Source organism: Oratosquilla oratoria, chromosome 28 (assembly GCF_046742065.1).
Source record: "Oratosquilla oratoria isolate Oo_2021 chromosome 28, ASM4674206v1, whole genome shotgun sequence".
Classification (NCBI taxonomy): domain Eukaryota; kingdom Metazoa; phylum Arthropoda; class Malacostraca; order Stomatopoda; family Squillidae; genus Oratosquilla; species Oratosquilla oratoria.
This window is the reverse complement of record NC_134804.1, coordinates 46,221,271-46,236,270: the sequence shown is the minus strand read 5'-3', so window position 1 is coordinate 46,236,270 and position 15,000 is coordinate 46,221,271. Positions and strand designations below refer to the sequence as shown.

The 15,000-nt window shown below is 41.4% G+C and overlaps 1 protein-coding gene across 1 annotated transcript in view; it reads right to left on the bottom strand.

Moving 5' to 3' along the window:
• The window catches only part of LOC143040507 (uncharacterized), a 62,539-nt gene that overhangs the window by 20,075 nt on the left and 27,464 nt on the right, over positions 1–15,000 (bottom strand). Inside the window, exons 3-5 of the mRNA XM_076211599.1 lie at positions 9,987–10,686; positions 8,815–9,023; positions 3,403–3,601 (exon numbers count right to left, since the gene is read on the bottom strand). Of these exons, the coding sequence (XP_076067714.1) occupies positions 3,403–3,601; positions 8,815–9,023; positions 9,987–10,627 (1,049 nt within the window). The 5' untranslated portion in view covers positions 10,628–10,686. The remainder of the gene's footprint in view (positions 1–3,402; positions 3,602–8,814; positions 9,024–9,986; positions 10,687–15,000) is intronic.

The window sequence follows — 15,000 nt, the reverse complement described above, 5'->3', positions numbered from 1 at the left end:
GAAGAGAATTCAGAGCTCATATATGACCGATCTATGGGTAATGCTGTGACCTTACACGCACGCACGCACACACACACACACACACACACACACACACACAACTCCCCGCCCACGAGGGTTGGAGTAACGACTCGCAGCACAGCGAAAGTGAAATTATTTTAGCACTGGGTAGGATTCGAACTTTGATCGCTGTAGCAGCACTGCGCCGTCGTGTCGCTGTGTGTGTGTGTGTGTGTGTGTGTGTGTGTGTGTGTGTGTGTGTGTGTGTGTGTGTGTGTGTGTGTGTGTGTGCAAAACATGACAGGAATGATAGAAAATAAACACACGTGGCTACTAAAAGACACCTACATGAGAAGATACACGTTTTGATGTCAAATACAAACACTCCAAAGCCTCACCAAAGACATCTGGTATTCTTATCTGGAGAGTCTGTCGTCGTATTCCTACTTACTGACGCATCGAAATTCTTCTTCCTGGGAGTGGCCAAAGAGTGGCAAGACTTATGATAACTTATCAGTCTTGGGACACTTAAACATAGTGATAGGTTCTGTGGCTCGACCGGATATGTATATTATAAGTTCAGTCGATTTCCTAATGTCGAAAAATTATTTTTCCCACTGGAAATTCCTTTTCATGTTAGATTTTGATTAATTTCGGTAAGATGTATCGTCCAGCCTTAGTTTCTTCTTTTTCTCGTATCTTTTTTTTTTCTATAACTTCCCGTTGACGAATTGTAGCCAAAAAATTTTGGGCGTTAAGTTCATCATTGCTATTCCACTGATTCAAAGGCATTTGCGCAATTTAAGAAAACAAAAAACAAAGTCATATTGTCTCCTGCTGCATTCTCGAGGTTCACTGTGTGTGTGTGTGTGTGTGTGTGTGTGTGTGTGTGTGTGTGTGTGTGTGTGTGTGTGTGTGTGTGTGTGTGTGTGTGTGATTCACCATGGTCTTGAATCACGTGTTGGACTCGTGATCGACATCTATTATCCTCTCGGATGAGAGCATAGATCTCATAACCTATCAATGGGTGATGCTATGAACTTACACACACACACACACACACACACACACACACACACACACACACACACACACACACACACACACACACACACACAAAACTCCCCGCCCATGAGATTTGGAGTGCCGGCTTGCATCGCAGTGATAGCGAAACTATTTCAGCTCTGAGCGGGAATCGAATTCAGAGCAATGGGGTAGCGGTTGCGAACGCTACCACTGCGCCGTCGAGTCATGTGTGTTCAAAAAGTGTTACACCGTAAGTGTGTGTGTGAACAGTAACATTTAAATAACAAATTATAATTTCAGGTTTATCTATCAAAACGTAGAACACGCGATTCTAAAAGGTATTTAACAGTTATGCACAATATAGAGGTTATGACTAAACTACATATTCATAATATAATTAAGTTAATTTACCTTTTACATTGTAGATTTACTAACTTTAGACAACGTGTCTAGTTCTATGCTGAAGGCGCTTTACATATTTTCATCATATACACGGTACTGGGTAAAGTGAAATCTTTACATTATTTCGAGTTTCATTTTATAGCGTGTAACCTGTCCTTGTTTGGTGTTTATGACGGGTACTGGTTCGTTGTATAAACTGGCAAGAATATCTTGGTTTACGAGCTGATGAGTCTTCTCCCAACCGCGAATATAAATCCTCCCCAAAAGCCAAGACACTTAAGTATGGATTTTGTTGTCGTCTGAGCGTCGTGATTCGGGTGACGTCATGTCGCCGTCGAGATTATGCAGACGCTGAAGACTTTCGCTTGTTCAAAATGGCTGAGCATTTGATGTTGTCAAGGTTCGATGGGCGTCCTGCTGCTGCACAAGAATGCAATGGGCGTGTAAGCAGTGCACGGGAATGCAAAGGGCGTGATCCTAGTCAGGCGCAAACCAATCCAGTCAAAACCCGTGACGCTATCTGTTCACTGTACGTTCTTAGAGGCGTCATTCAGGCTTCCATGCTTCGAAAAACACGAATACCATTTGCAAGTCATCTCATATTGGCTGCACAATGGTTAGTGCTATGACGGCAGCGAACGATTTGAATGCCTTTCATGGTGTGGGAAAGGTGTATTGCGTCAGAGGAAGAAGCACCAATAAATTCTTATTTATCGAAATTCGGCGCGCGCGCGTGTGTGTGTGTGTGCGTGCGTCTGATTGTGTATCTACCTAATTCTAACATACAGGAAAAGATTTACGCTCAAAAGACCATCTCTGCATCTCTACTGATAAATCTTTACTTTAATTTTTTTTTTTTTTTTTTTTTTTTGGGGGGGAGACCATATCTTCATTCATCAAATTTCCAAATTAATGCATCCATACAAAAAATTGTATTTCTTGATATCTTGCAAGTACCATGTTTTTTTTTTAACAAAGTCCCATACTAACAGATTTTTTCTGTCAATTCTATCTAATCCTATCATCGCTCTAAACCCAATTAATATATACATATATATATATATATATATATATATATATAGATATATATATATATATATATATATATATATATATATATATATATATATCACCCCTCTTCTGTATTTCGAAGCCAAGTCCATCTTTTTAAGACTTTCTTTGTACAATATATCTACTGTGCTAGGATCCATTATGGTTGACGCCATTTGCATTTCCTCTATTTCATCTCTTTTTATATATATATAAGGATGACACCGCTGCATACTGCATACTCCAATCTAGAGTGATTAAATATTTTCACAAGATCTTTTTCCACCCTTCCTTCCATTTTAGTAACATGATTCCCTGAGAATGGAAAAAATCTTTCATGGTTTAGGAGGTACAGGAAGAAGAAAGCACAGACGACAATTCGTTTTCTCCTGGCATCTTGGTCTTCAATTTACGAACAAAGCGGAGAAAGGAGTTGGAAATTCAGATCTTGATGATTGACTTGTCAAATGAGGAAGAGGCTTTCTCCGGGTACACTGAAAGAGAACAACTCAAATATGACCGCAGAAAATCCCGACCTCCTCCACTACCTGAGCGATTGCTCCGCCATCTCTTTCCTAAGACGGGGACCACTGGCTCCCCTGAAGGTCTCGTGAGCCGCTTCTGCCGCCTCCAAAGCCCCTATGAGCCTCCGTCAGCTACTAGAGCGTCCGCCGCCGCTCCAACAGCTGTAGCCTATCATCATCCCGTCCCCATGCCCCACTGACAAGCTACACCATCCCACTTCCTCTCTGCAAGGTTTGTCTACCATAAACACCACCGCACGGGTTCAAACAAAGCCCGTGGGAGCGACATTTCACCCCCCCCCCAAAAAAAAAAGGGGGGCGGGGGAATAGATGTAGGCGAATTAAATATCAAATCTCCGAAACAGGGTTTAAAGAAATCTGCTGTAAACACAGTACGTACTCATCTACGCAATGTCCAGCCGTGGCCACCCAACGAGCGTTGAGGAGGGCACCTCCGCATCTGTGTGTCGACGAAAACTCGAAGAAACTCGTCCTTCGCACCGACACCTGCCATGGGAACTCGCCGAAGTCAGCTGTCGAGCCGTTGACGATGCGAGCTTGGGGCCAAAGAGTCGGCTTGATCCTCGGGGTTCCGCAATCTGCAATACAAAATCAAGTTCCCGGTCATTAAACACGATGAATCAATGAATCCTTGTCTCGAGTTTCACTAAGAGGAAACCCCCCCCCAGCCCCACAGTGGCTGGCAACGGTCCTTCAGCCCTTCCACAAGTCTCTTCAGGAGGAAAATTTGGACTGTTGTCTGTGTTGTGTGTGAGACTGTTTCTATATCACCAGCTCAAAGTTGTATTGAGAGTAGAGCAGTCATCAAATGTCAGCTCTCCATGTGTGAAAATAGCAAGAAATACAGTTGAAGTTGATAGAAAAATATATTGGGTCTAGTCCGGGGACAAAGTGTCAGCCTCTCAGGGCTGCAACCTCCTGACAGAGGTAGGGGTTGACGGGTTTTGAAAGTGGACAGCCTCACTGTCCATCTTGGAGGACCCCTAAATGTATGCCTCAGTGACTGGTCCCTTATATGTTAAAGATACAAAAGGCTATTCAGTACAATCATAAAAACAACAAGTGTCGAATTGATCAATTGCCCACTTGAATATTGAAGAAAAATGAAACCATGTTGACGTTTAAAGACAAAGTTTATGTATCGTCTGGTTGGAAAGTGTTCTTTAGTCATCATACATTGTTGTCCCATAGTGTTGAACTGGTTCGCGAAGAACTATGCGATGCGTTCAGCATTTGAGATAAGCTTTTGGAAAGCGTGTGAACGCAGCGTGGAGAGACAACGGATGTAAGGAAAGTTTGTTGGAGATTACAGCGAATATGAGGAAGGAGAATATGTGGAGGTCGAGAGTATATAAGTAATAAGTAAATTATACAAGTAAAGAGTTTGAAGTAAAGGAATATGGAGACAATAGATTTTGGATAACTTTAAGAGTAAGGATGACTGGCTCGTGTTTATGGGGTTTTAACTTTGTTGTATCTTTTCCTAATCGTCCGTGCTATTACTACTATTTCTACTATTACTGCTATTACTACTAATACTACTACAAACACCGAAAACTTTGAGGGCACTTACTTATTCATTATTATTTATATAAATATTTACTTACATTAGTATTGTTATTATCATTATCATTATTACTATCGTTTTGCTTTTCACAGTATGGAGTCGTATCTTAGAAAACGTATCCACTTTGGCATTTCTAGAAAATGGTGGTTCTGTCAGGTAATATGATTTGCTTCCTCCTTCCCCGCTCCACCTACCACTCCTGTACTAACCACGGTAATATAAATTACCAACAACCCTTTGTATATTCAACCTAAGGTAATTTTAATTTTTATGACAAAACATAATGTTGGATTATTATTATTATCATTTTTGTTATTATTATTATTGTTATTATCATTATTATTTATTAAAAAAAAAAGTTTTTTGTATATTCACCCTTAAGTAATTTGAACGTTTGGTGATACAACTGACTGTTGGAAATTTATCTTACCAACAGTCCCTTGTGTATTCAAACTAAGGCGATTCGTACTAAGCTACCATGCGTAGAGGATGTATCGTCTGCCCAAGGGGTCCTGCAGTGGGCTGCTAAGTCCTAAAGTCTATTGTGAAAAGGTCTACGCACTACCTTGTATAATGACATTGAATGATTTAGTAATCATTGTAAGAATCTAGCGTTCACTGTATCTAGATAGGTCAAGTTAGGTTAGGTTAGGTTAGGTTAGGTCAGGTTAAAATCTTTCTTATACAGAGTACGGTAACTCTTGTGAAGTGGTGGATAGCGTTTCCGCTTCACAAGTGGAAGTACCGGGTTCGATTACAGGGAAATGCTAAGCCATTATTCAAATCACAGTGACTTCCATGGCTACCACTAGAGCCCACCGAAAGTTTGATTAATTTCATATTCTTGTGTAACATTTTCACCATATTTTTCTATTTCGTTCACTAAAGTACATATTTTAATTATATTAGAACAGAAAATAACATTTTACTTGAATTTTTTTAATTATTAGATTGAGTGGTCCTTGGCTGTCTTTCATTTGCTAATTATTGGTCAGGAAAATGTCTGTGTTTGATCATTCTTATGTTAATGATCCCAATTAACCAATATTAAGTAATTATTTATGTTTGTACATTATAATAATAAGGTACGGTAGCCTTTCATTTGCTCATTTATAGTAAGGAAAATACATTTGTTTCGGACAATTCTTATTTTTGTGATCCCAATTTAAATATAATCAGTAACAAACTAATTATCTATCGTTATCAATATAATCTCACAGAATACGTCTTCGATCGTCGTGACTAGTGGCCTTTTGGGAAAAAAGGTTGCACACCTCTGCTGTAGACTATTGTCTCACTTCAGTGCTTCTACGTAGCAACTCATCAGTATGAAAAAACTGATTACACTCGTTTCTGACTCATCCACTTCACATCATCCATAATACTTTATCAAAACTGGATGGAGCCACAATAGTGAATTACATGAGGCTGTATAATCCCCCATGGGCTAGGCCGGTGATCCTGCAGTGAATTCAAAGGCTCATTCAAAAAGGACTTAATGTTATAAACTGGTACAAAAACTGACGTTTGGCAACTCATTCACGCCATATTTGGATAAACGGGCTTTTCTTACTCTCCTAGTTTCCTGTATGATTCTTCTTTCATTCACACATTACATATTTATTGATTTTTATGTCCCAGTTTGCTCTGTCATGTTTCAATGTGTTTTTCTTCATACAAATATTGCCAATTTTAGCTTATTCTACAAACGTTTTTTCAGCCGAAGAAAATGGATACTCGTACACGATTTTCTTCTTTTTTTCAGGGATGACTGAGTCTAAAATTGACACTCCATTACATTTTCAAAATATTTGAGGGAAACTTATAATTTTATAAACTCTATTTAAAACCAAAATTTTTACTTCTGTAAAGTTAAAAGAACAAATCTGGGTACATTTTAGCTTATCGGCTTGGCAATATGATTAAAGGAGTCATATTTTGTGGGGTTAGCGTGTGAGGTCGACATTTGGACATCCACCCTTTCTAAACGACGAATACGAGTAGAAATGGTTTCCCACCTGTGGTCCATAGGGGCCTGGAAGCACCATAGATTTTCCTAAGTGGGTCAATAAACAGAATTTTAGTGTGAGTTAGTGGATGTTTAGTGATATAGTTCAATGTTGATAAATGGTAGAAGTGTTCGGGTTTGCTATAGCGTCATTTTTGTTTCCAAAACTACCGCTCCCTGGTTGAAAGATGGATGAATGTTGATAGTTGGATGGATGGATGGGTGTGGGTGAATGGTGTGTTGGTGGACAGATGGACGAGTGGATGTGTGGATGAATAGTTGGATGAATGACAAAATAGATGAGTGAATAAATATACAAATGAATGAACGACTGATTCTATAAACAGGAAAAGGAAACCTAGACTTTGGTTTGGATAAAATTTGAAGAAAAACTAAATTCTAAAAGTGTAGGTATTGACTCGGGTAGACTGACATATTTTGTTTGTTTTGTTGATGTTTTGTTGTTTCTCGTGAATAGCGAGCTCGTGGAGGATTTATTTTCGAGTTTTTATCATCACTGATCTCCACTTTTTCGATCTAAGGATCCAATACATTACTCTACCGTTTTTTCCTAACGTGTTAATCTTGGTGACGTCTATATTTATTGTATATATTTGTCGTTTGCGAAATTTGTTTTATTTTTTCAGCAGCCTCTGTTTTTTTCATACTTCTACAATCTACATCATTCGAGTATTCCTTTCTTTTTTATTAATGAACAATAACCGAATCACAAGAATGTTTTCCAAATCCATTTCTATTTCTCCCATGTATTCCGCCCATTTATATGTTTTGCAGTTAATATATAAATGTTGGTGTGAGATCCACGTTAGAGGGCAAATTGAAGGATGAAAGTTTACCTGGTTACCGGGTCACAGTTATTCCCTGCATGGTTACGAGCTAATTATAACGTTTTGAGGTCCAACCACTTTCAATGCGAAAGGTTGACGAATACACCACAAATGCCTCTGCTGACAGGTTTTTCGAAGCTGAAAAGTTTCTAAAAATGTAGATGATATGGTTGTGCGTACGCCTACAGGCTACTCACGTCAAGCATTTAAGTTATGGTGAATGATGCGTTGATATTGATTTTCAGCTTCCGCTGTCTCTTCATCAAATGTATTTTTATAGCCAGTATTGAAAATATGCTCTAGTCACTGTCGATCAAATGCATAATTAGCTTTCTGTCTCGTTCCATGTGTGTGTGTGTGTGTGTGTGTGTGTGTGTGTGTGTGTGTGTGTGTGTGTGTGTGTGTGTGTGTGTGTGTGTGTGTGTGTGTGTGTGTGTGTGTGTGTGAGTGTAATTCACCATGGTCTTGGATCACGTGTTGGACTCGTGATCGACAGCTACTACCCTCCCGGATGAGAGCTCAAAGCTCATATATGACTGATCTATGGGTAATGCTGTGACCTTACACGCACACACACACACAACTCCCCGCCCACAAGAGTTGGAGTAACAACCCGCAGCGCAGCGATACTGATATATTTCAGCCCTGGGCAGGATTCGAACCCGGACCGCTGTAGTGGCAGCCGGGAACCCTACCAACTGCGCCACGAGTGTGTGTGTGTGTGTGTGTGTTTGTGTGTGTGTGTGTGTGTGTGTGTGTGTGCGTGTGTGTGTGCGTGTGTGTGTGTGTGTGTGTGTGTGTGTGTGTGTGTGTGTGTGTGTGTGTGTGTGTGTGTGTGTGTGTGTGTGTGTGTGTGTGTGTGTGTGTCTCATCCAGGTTACTGGATGACACACTGACTCGTACACTTATTTCAGACCTCTGATTGTTCGCAAGGGATAGAAGCGATGGTAACCCAGAGTCTATAACGGCAACAACATTTCTGAATTTCGCACTTCTAGATCTTCCTCTGATCTAACCAGTGAACTTCACTACGAAATCCTTGCCAGGTCCTCTAAGAAAATCAGCGATAGGATATTCAACTTTAAGTACTCACTAAGCCCCTGTCATACATTTGCGACTCGTATGAGTTCGTTCGAATAGAAACGACTTAGGTTACAATATTTTGTTTTTCGAATCTCCAAATGTCAAATCACCTTTGTGTCATACATTGAGAAGCTGAATGACGAACTACGAGAAGCAAAACCAATACGAATATTAGACATATTCTTGAGTTGATCTTAGGAAAGTCTGGAATACGACAAGCGAAGTCGTCTTCCAGCTTTTCAAATTAACGACATTTGGCGCGAAAATTGAAATCGTGTCGTTTACCTGTTTTGGTATGTTTGTTGTCCGCCACAGGCCCAGGCAAAACTTCCTCCGTCGTTGTCACTGCGGTCGTCGTTGTTGTGGGTTTTGGAGTCGTAGTTGTCGTTGTTGTTGTGGTGGTGGTTGTGGTAGTCACAGATGAGGAAATGGTATTTCTAGAAGGCTGCCTCGTTGTAGGTCGAGCTATCGACCACCAAGGCGGTCGTGTCCGTCTGCGACAAATAAGATTAGAGGGGCAATGAGTTATATAACTGAAAATCACGTTCTACTATTACTACTACTACCACAACTACAACTACTACCACTACTATCACTACCACGAGCTCTCCTCTCATAAAGTTTTCTTACCAACATTCTTCACCTTTGTAACTTAATAACTGTTTAGGTCTTTTTTCTGTTGTTTTATCGTGATTTCAGCTCTACAATCTTCTAATCCCTGTTTAAACTGGTTATGTATTTTTCGAACTTTTGGATCTAAAACTTTACATGGTTTTCTAAGTAAATTAAAATGCGTTTATTCCGTATTAAGAAATGGTGTGGGAATCTTTCGTTAGTTTTAAAGGTGATGTAATACATTCTCCTAATATCCCGATTGATGGAACCGTTTATAGACGTCCGGATTCATGGAACCCAATCTTGCCATTTTGACTCAAAATCTGATTCCAGTGGATGTAAAATTTTAAGACACTTTTGTGAGTTCCCTAAACTGTTTTGTTTCATAGTGGATAATAACGAGTGGTAAATATTTAGTCAACAGGAAATTGTTGACAAATCTCTGCCATGACTTCGGCTCTATGTTCACCCCATTATCAAAAAGGATTCTCCGAGGTATTTCTTTAAAGGCAAAAGGTCATGATAATTAGACCCACACTGGAACAACACGGCCGATGTATCTACCTGGAGAGATCTATTGAGGGGATCGATGTCTGTTGCAGGACTACTGCAAGGTTGCAGAGTTGATAAGTGGAGGTGATAACTATTATCATTATCCCAGTGCAAGAACAATCAACCACCGATTGCATACTGCAAGGTTGCAGAGGTGATAACTATTATCATTATTCTAGTGCAAAAACAACCACCGATTGTGTTTCCATTGTTGGGATCTAACGTACATTACAGAATGTAAACCCTAAGGTACAAGGAATATAACTAGAAGGATATCATCTCAAACTTACTTAGGAGGTTTAGGAGGCCTAGTAGGACGTGTCGGAGGAGACGGAGCTGGTATGGATATTGGCGGAGGTCGAGACCAGCTCCCGATGGGCATGCCAGCTGCCGGAGGCGTTGTATCGGTTGGCCGTGTCGTCGTACTGGACACCGTCGTGGAAGCCTCCGAGGTTGTTTTGGTCTTCGGCGTCGTTCTGACAGGCAGCGTAGAGGAGGAGGAAGGAGACGACGCTGACGTGGCAGGACGGGTAGTCGGGGGACTAGGCAACCTCGTCGATTTAGTCACAGAGGTCGTGGACAAACGTGACGGGTAAGGACGAGGGGTTAGCCGTGGAGGGGGACCCTGGAGTAGAGGCTTGTCCGGGGGTTTACTTCCTATGGGATTAGGCTTCTTCGGAGGATCTTGGGCCAGCTGTAAGGACGCACCTTTTCCAGGGAGCACTGACGGGTGTGTCTGGTTTTGCTGAAGTCCTGAGATGATTGAGGCAACGGGGTCCTTGCTCAAGGACCCCGAGGAGGAGGAGGGGGAGGAGGAGGAGGAGGACTGTTTCTCATTGCCGCCATGTGAGCAGCAAGAACCGAACATGAAGCCTTGCATACACATCCCCATATGAGTGCCGTCTGTCTTGATGCATTCCCAGACGAACATACACACGCCGGAGCGGCCCCGCGTACTGCATGTCTTTTGTGAAATCTTGTTGTATGAATCTGAAATAAAATAAACAAATAAATAAATAAGTAAATAAAAGAATCGAGAAATACATAAACGAACAAAAAATAAACTGATAAACAAATTAATAAATCAAAACAAATCAATAAACATATAGATAAATAAATAATTGAAAATATAGATAAACGAATAAACAAATAAATGATAAAATAATGATAAATTGATAAACACAAGAAAAATATGAAGAGCGACATACGTCTGATAATAAATCAACTGCAATCAAAAATGACCTTACATGAATTATAATACAAAATTATTTCCTATGTATTCAAATCTTCTATAGTCTGTGCGCTCCAAGGAGTCGGTTCAGGGTGTGGTATAAGTCCTGATTTACCACTAGCTGCACAAACCAACCTTAGTGCCTCTCTCTTATTCCCTATTTATGTCCTATTTGATTTTTCATTCTGTATATACTAAAGAAAGCTGTAAAGTAAAATAAGTATAATTTTTTAGGGTTATAGCAACAATTTGAATTAATTGTACGAAACGTGGCAACAGCGCTTTTTCCCTCCCATGTTGCCACGCCGAGTTGTGTCACAGGTGAGACCAGTGGGATGGGGTATAGCAAATCGTTGTCATATTCCTGAAAAGTGATGATACTCATTGCACTATAAAGCTTCCTTTACTATACACAGAATGTAAAATAAAAATGTTTCAAATTGAACATAGGTAGGATATAAGGGTGAGAGAGAGAGAGAGAGAGAGAGAGAGAGAGAGAGAGAGAGAGAGAGAGAGAGAGAGAGAGAGAGAGAGAGAGAGAGAGAGAGAGAGAGAGAGAGAGAGAGAGAGAGAGAGAGAGAGGGGGGGGAGGAGGCATGTACTAAGGTTGCTTTGGCACGACGTTTGCCATACCCTGAACAGACTCCTTGGAGCGCACAGACTATAGTAGTAGCTGACATTTTTCAATCACCAAATACAAGAATAAAACGCATGACATTCTACATCACTATATCGTGTACCAAACATACGGCCACAGATGTAAGTAGTTTTATAAACGTGTTTACACACACAAAGAAACAAGCACAAACACAACACACACACAAACACACATACAATTTGTAAAGGTACCAATAAGATTACCTCCAGCGTAATTAAAAAACACTCAGAGAGCCTTTTTGAAATATATATATATATATTTTTATATATATATATATATATATATATATATGTGTGTGTGTGTGTGTGTGTGTGTGTGTGTGTGTGTGTGTGTGTGTGTATGCGTGTGTGTGTGTGTGTGTGTGTGTGTGTGTGTGTGTGTGTGTGTGTGTGTGTGTGTGTGTGTGTGTGTGTGTGTGTGTGTGTAAATCTATTAAAAAGAAATTTGTGAAAATCACGAATTAGCAAACAACCGCATCATTAGCGCCGCGAGTGATGGAAAACAAAATGGAGGAGGAGAGCAACGAGCAGAGTACACGACGGCAACAACGTTTGTGAAAACACCAATTGGATAAATGTGAGAAAGTCGATTCTAACGATTAATTCATTTGGTAGATAATGAACAGGTACGGAAAAAGAAGTTTTGTGTGTGTGTGTGTGTGTGTGTGTGTGTGTGTGTGTGTGTGTGTGTGTGTGTGTGTGTGTGTGTGTGTGTGTGTGTGTGTGTGTGTGTGTGATTCACTATGGTTCACCATGGTCTTGGATCACGTGTTGGACTCATGATCGACAGCTATTTCCCTCCCGAAAGAGAGCTCAAAGCTCATATATGACCGATCTATGGGTAATGCTGTGACCTTACACACACACACACACACACACACACACACACACACACACACACACACACACACACACACACACACACACACACACACACACAACTCCCCACCCACGAGTTGGAGTAACGACTCGCAGCGCAGCGATACTGAAATTATTTCAGCCCTGGGAGGGATTCGAACCCGGACCGCCGTAGTGGCGCCCACGAACGCTACCACTGCGCCATCGAGTCGTGTGTGTGTGTGTGTGTGTGTGTGTGTGTGTGTGTGTGTGTGTGTGTGTGTGTGTGTGTGTGTGTGTGTGTGTGTGTGTGTGTGTGTGTGTGTGTGCGTGTCCTTGTTATTCCTTTGTTTTTATTTAGTTCTCAGAATTGTGAATATTGTTTTTGCGTCACCTCTTTCTCTTCTTTCGTCTAATGTTGGCAATTTCTGCTTATTCAGTCTCTCTTCCTTACCTTTACTGAGCTCAGCTGGGGGACCATTTTGGTTAACATTCTTTGAATTTTCTTTTTTTCTATTTCTTCTTATTCTTTTCTATGTGTATCTGTGTGTTTACTTGATTGTCATATATAGAAAAGTAGTTTCGCTCATAAAACTCCATTTCTGTCTCTATCCATCAAATTTCGCTTTAAATTCGTTTATGTTGTTTGACATACATACGAACACATACTGAAGGACTCTTGATGATGGAAAAGTCACTGGGTTCTCATCAGATCTCACACACACACACACACACACACACACACACACACACACACACACTCGGTGGCGCAGTTGGTAGAACGATGAACTACTAGCATGGTGGTGCGCGTAGTGCTTGGTTCGAATCCTGCCCAGGGCCGAAATTATTTCGGTACAGCTGCGTTCCGGGTCGTTACTCTGACTCTCGTGGGCGGGGAGTTGGGTGTGTGTGTGTGTGTAAGGTCATAGCATTACCCATAGATCGGACCTACGAGCTCTGAGCTCTCTTCGAGGAGGGAAATAGCTGTCGATCACGAGTCCAACACGTGATCCAAAAGACCAAGTGATTACACACACACACACACACACACACACACACGCACACACACACACACACACGCACACACACACACACACACATTACCCACAGATCGGTCTGAGCTCTCTTGCGGGAGGGAAATAGCTGTCGATCACGAGTCCAGCACGTGATCCATAGACCGAAGTGAATACACACACACACACACACACACACACACACACACACACACACGGGAATAAGTGAAAGCAAACGAAGATGGCTCCCTCTGGAAAAAAAAAGTCGAACTACACCGACGTGGGAAGAGGAGGCGTCTCTAATGTAATTACAGGTTGAGGCATGGGTGGGGTTACCAAATGTGTGAAAGAAGAAGAAAAAAAGAAGGAAAAAGGAAAAAAGAAAAAGAAGAAAAATAAGAAGAAAAATAAGAAAAAAGAAGAAAAAGAAGAGGAAGGATGAGGAAAGAACGAGAGAGAGAGAGAGAGAGAGAGAGAGAGAGAGAGAGAGAGAGAGAGAGAGAGAGAGAGAGAGAGAAGAGAGAGAAGAGAGAGAGAGAGAGAGAGAGAGAGAGAGAGAGAGAGAGGAGAGAGAGAGAGAGAGAGAGAGAGAGAGAGAGAGAGAGAGAGAGAGAGAGAGAGAGAGAGAGAGAGAGAGAGAGAGAGAGAGAGAGAGAGAGAGAGAGAGAAGAGAGAGAGAGAGAGAGAGAGAGAGAGAGAGAGGAGAGAGAGAGAGAGGGAGGGAGGAGAGAGAGAGAGAGAGAGAGAGAGAAAGAGAATTACATCAATTCAGAGACTGTCTCAGTAGTTGAGGATGGTGATAATAAGAGTTATGCCACGCCCTGAACGGACTCCTTGGAGCACACAGACTATAGTAGATAAACCGTGCGAGGCCAGAATAGAAATACTGTACCGACACTAGGCTCTGTTCACACTAGCGGTTCGAACAGCGCGGAAACCGCGGCGGTACCGCAGAGTCAAGGAAAAATGTACAGTTATGTGTAAGCGCTTCCATTGACTTACACTAACTGATCCGCCACGGTTCAAACCGCCAGTGTGAACAGGGCCTTACTCCCACGGTATCCCAGCGCTAACCCCCACGGTCTCTCGGAGAAAGATCCCATGCAATCATCCTTTCCATCCCTATTAGCTATTATCAGGGTCAGTCGACCTGTAGCTCATCATGAATTCAGTGGCCGTCTCCTTCTTTCTCCTCCCACAAGGGATGTTTTTTTGTGAAGATCGCCCTGGGAGTAGGAACAACAAGGAAACGTGTGGTCCCAGCACAAAATGGAGGATGCAGGATCCAGAAAGTATAAAGATCAACTACCAAATCGATCCCCAGTCTTGTAGTAACGCTGGTGGCGTAATCGGAAGCGTGCTCCTTGGAGCGCACAGACTCTAGCAGGTAAACTGAGAGGACAGAGTAGAAACATAGTACCCGATATCATTAAAAGAAACAAGAGAAGTGACTTGACTTTATTGTTCTGATCAGTAAAAGGTGTGGATAAAACTAAGAGATATTTCTTGGACTAGGGCGGAAGAGTGTTACAAAGAAGAAAAAAATATCTACAAGCAAATATACTT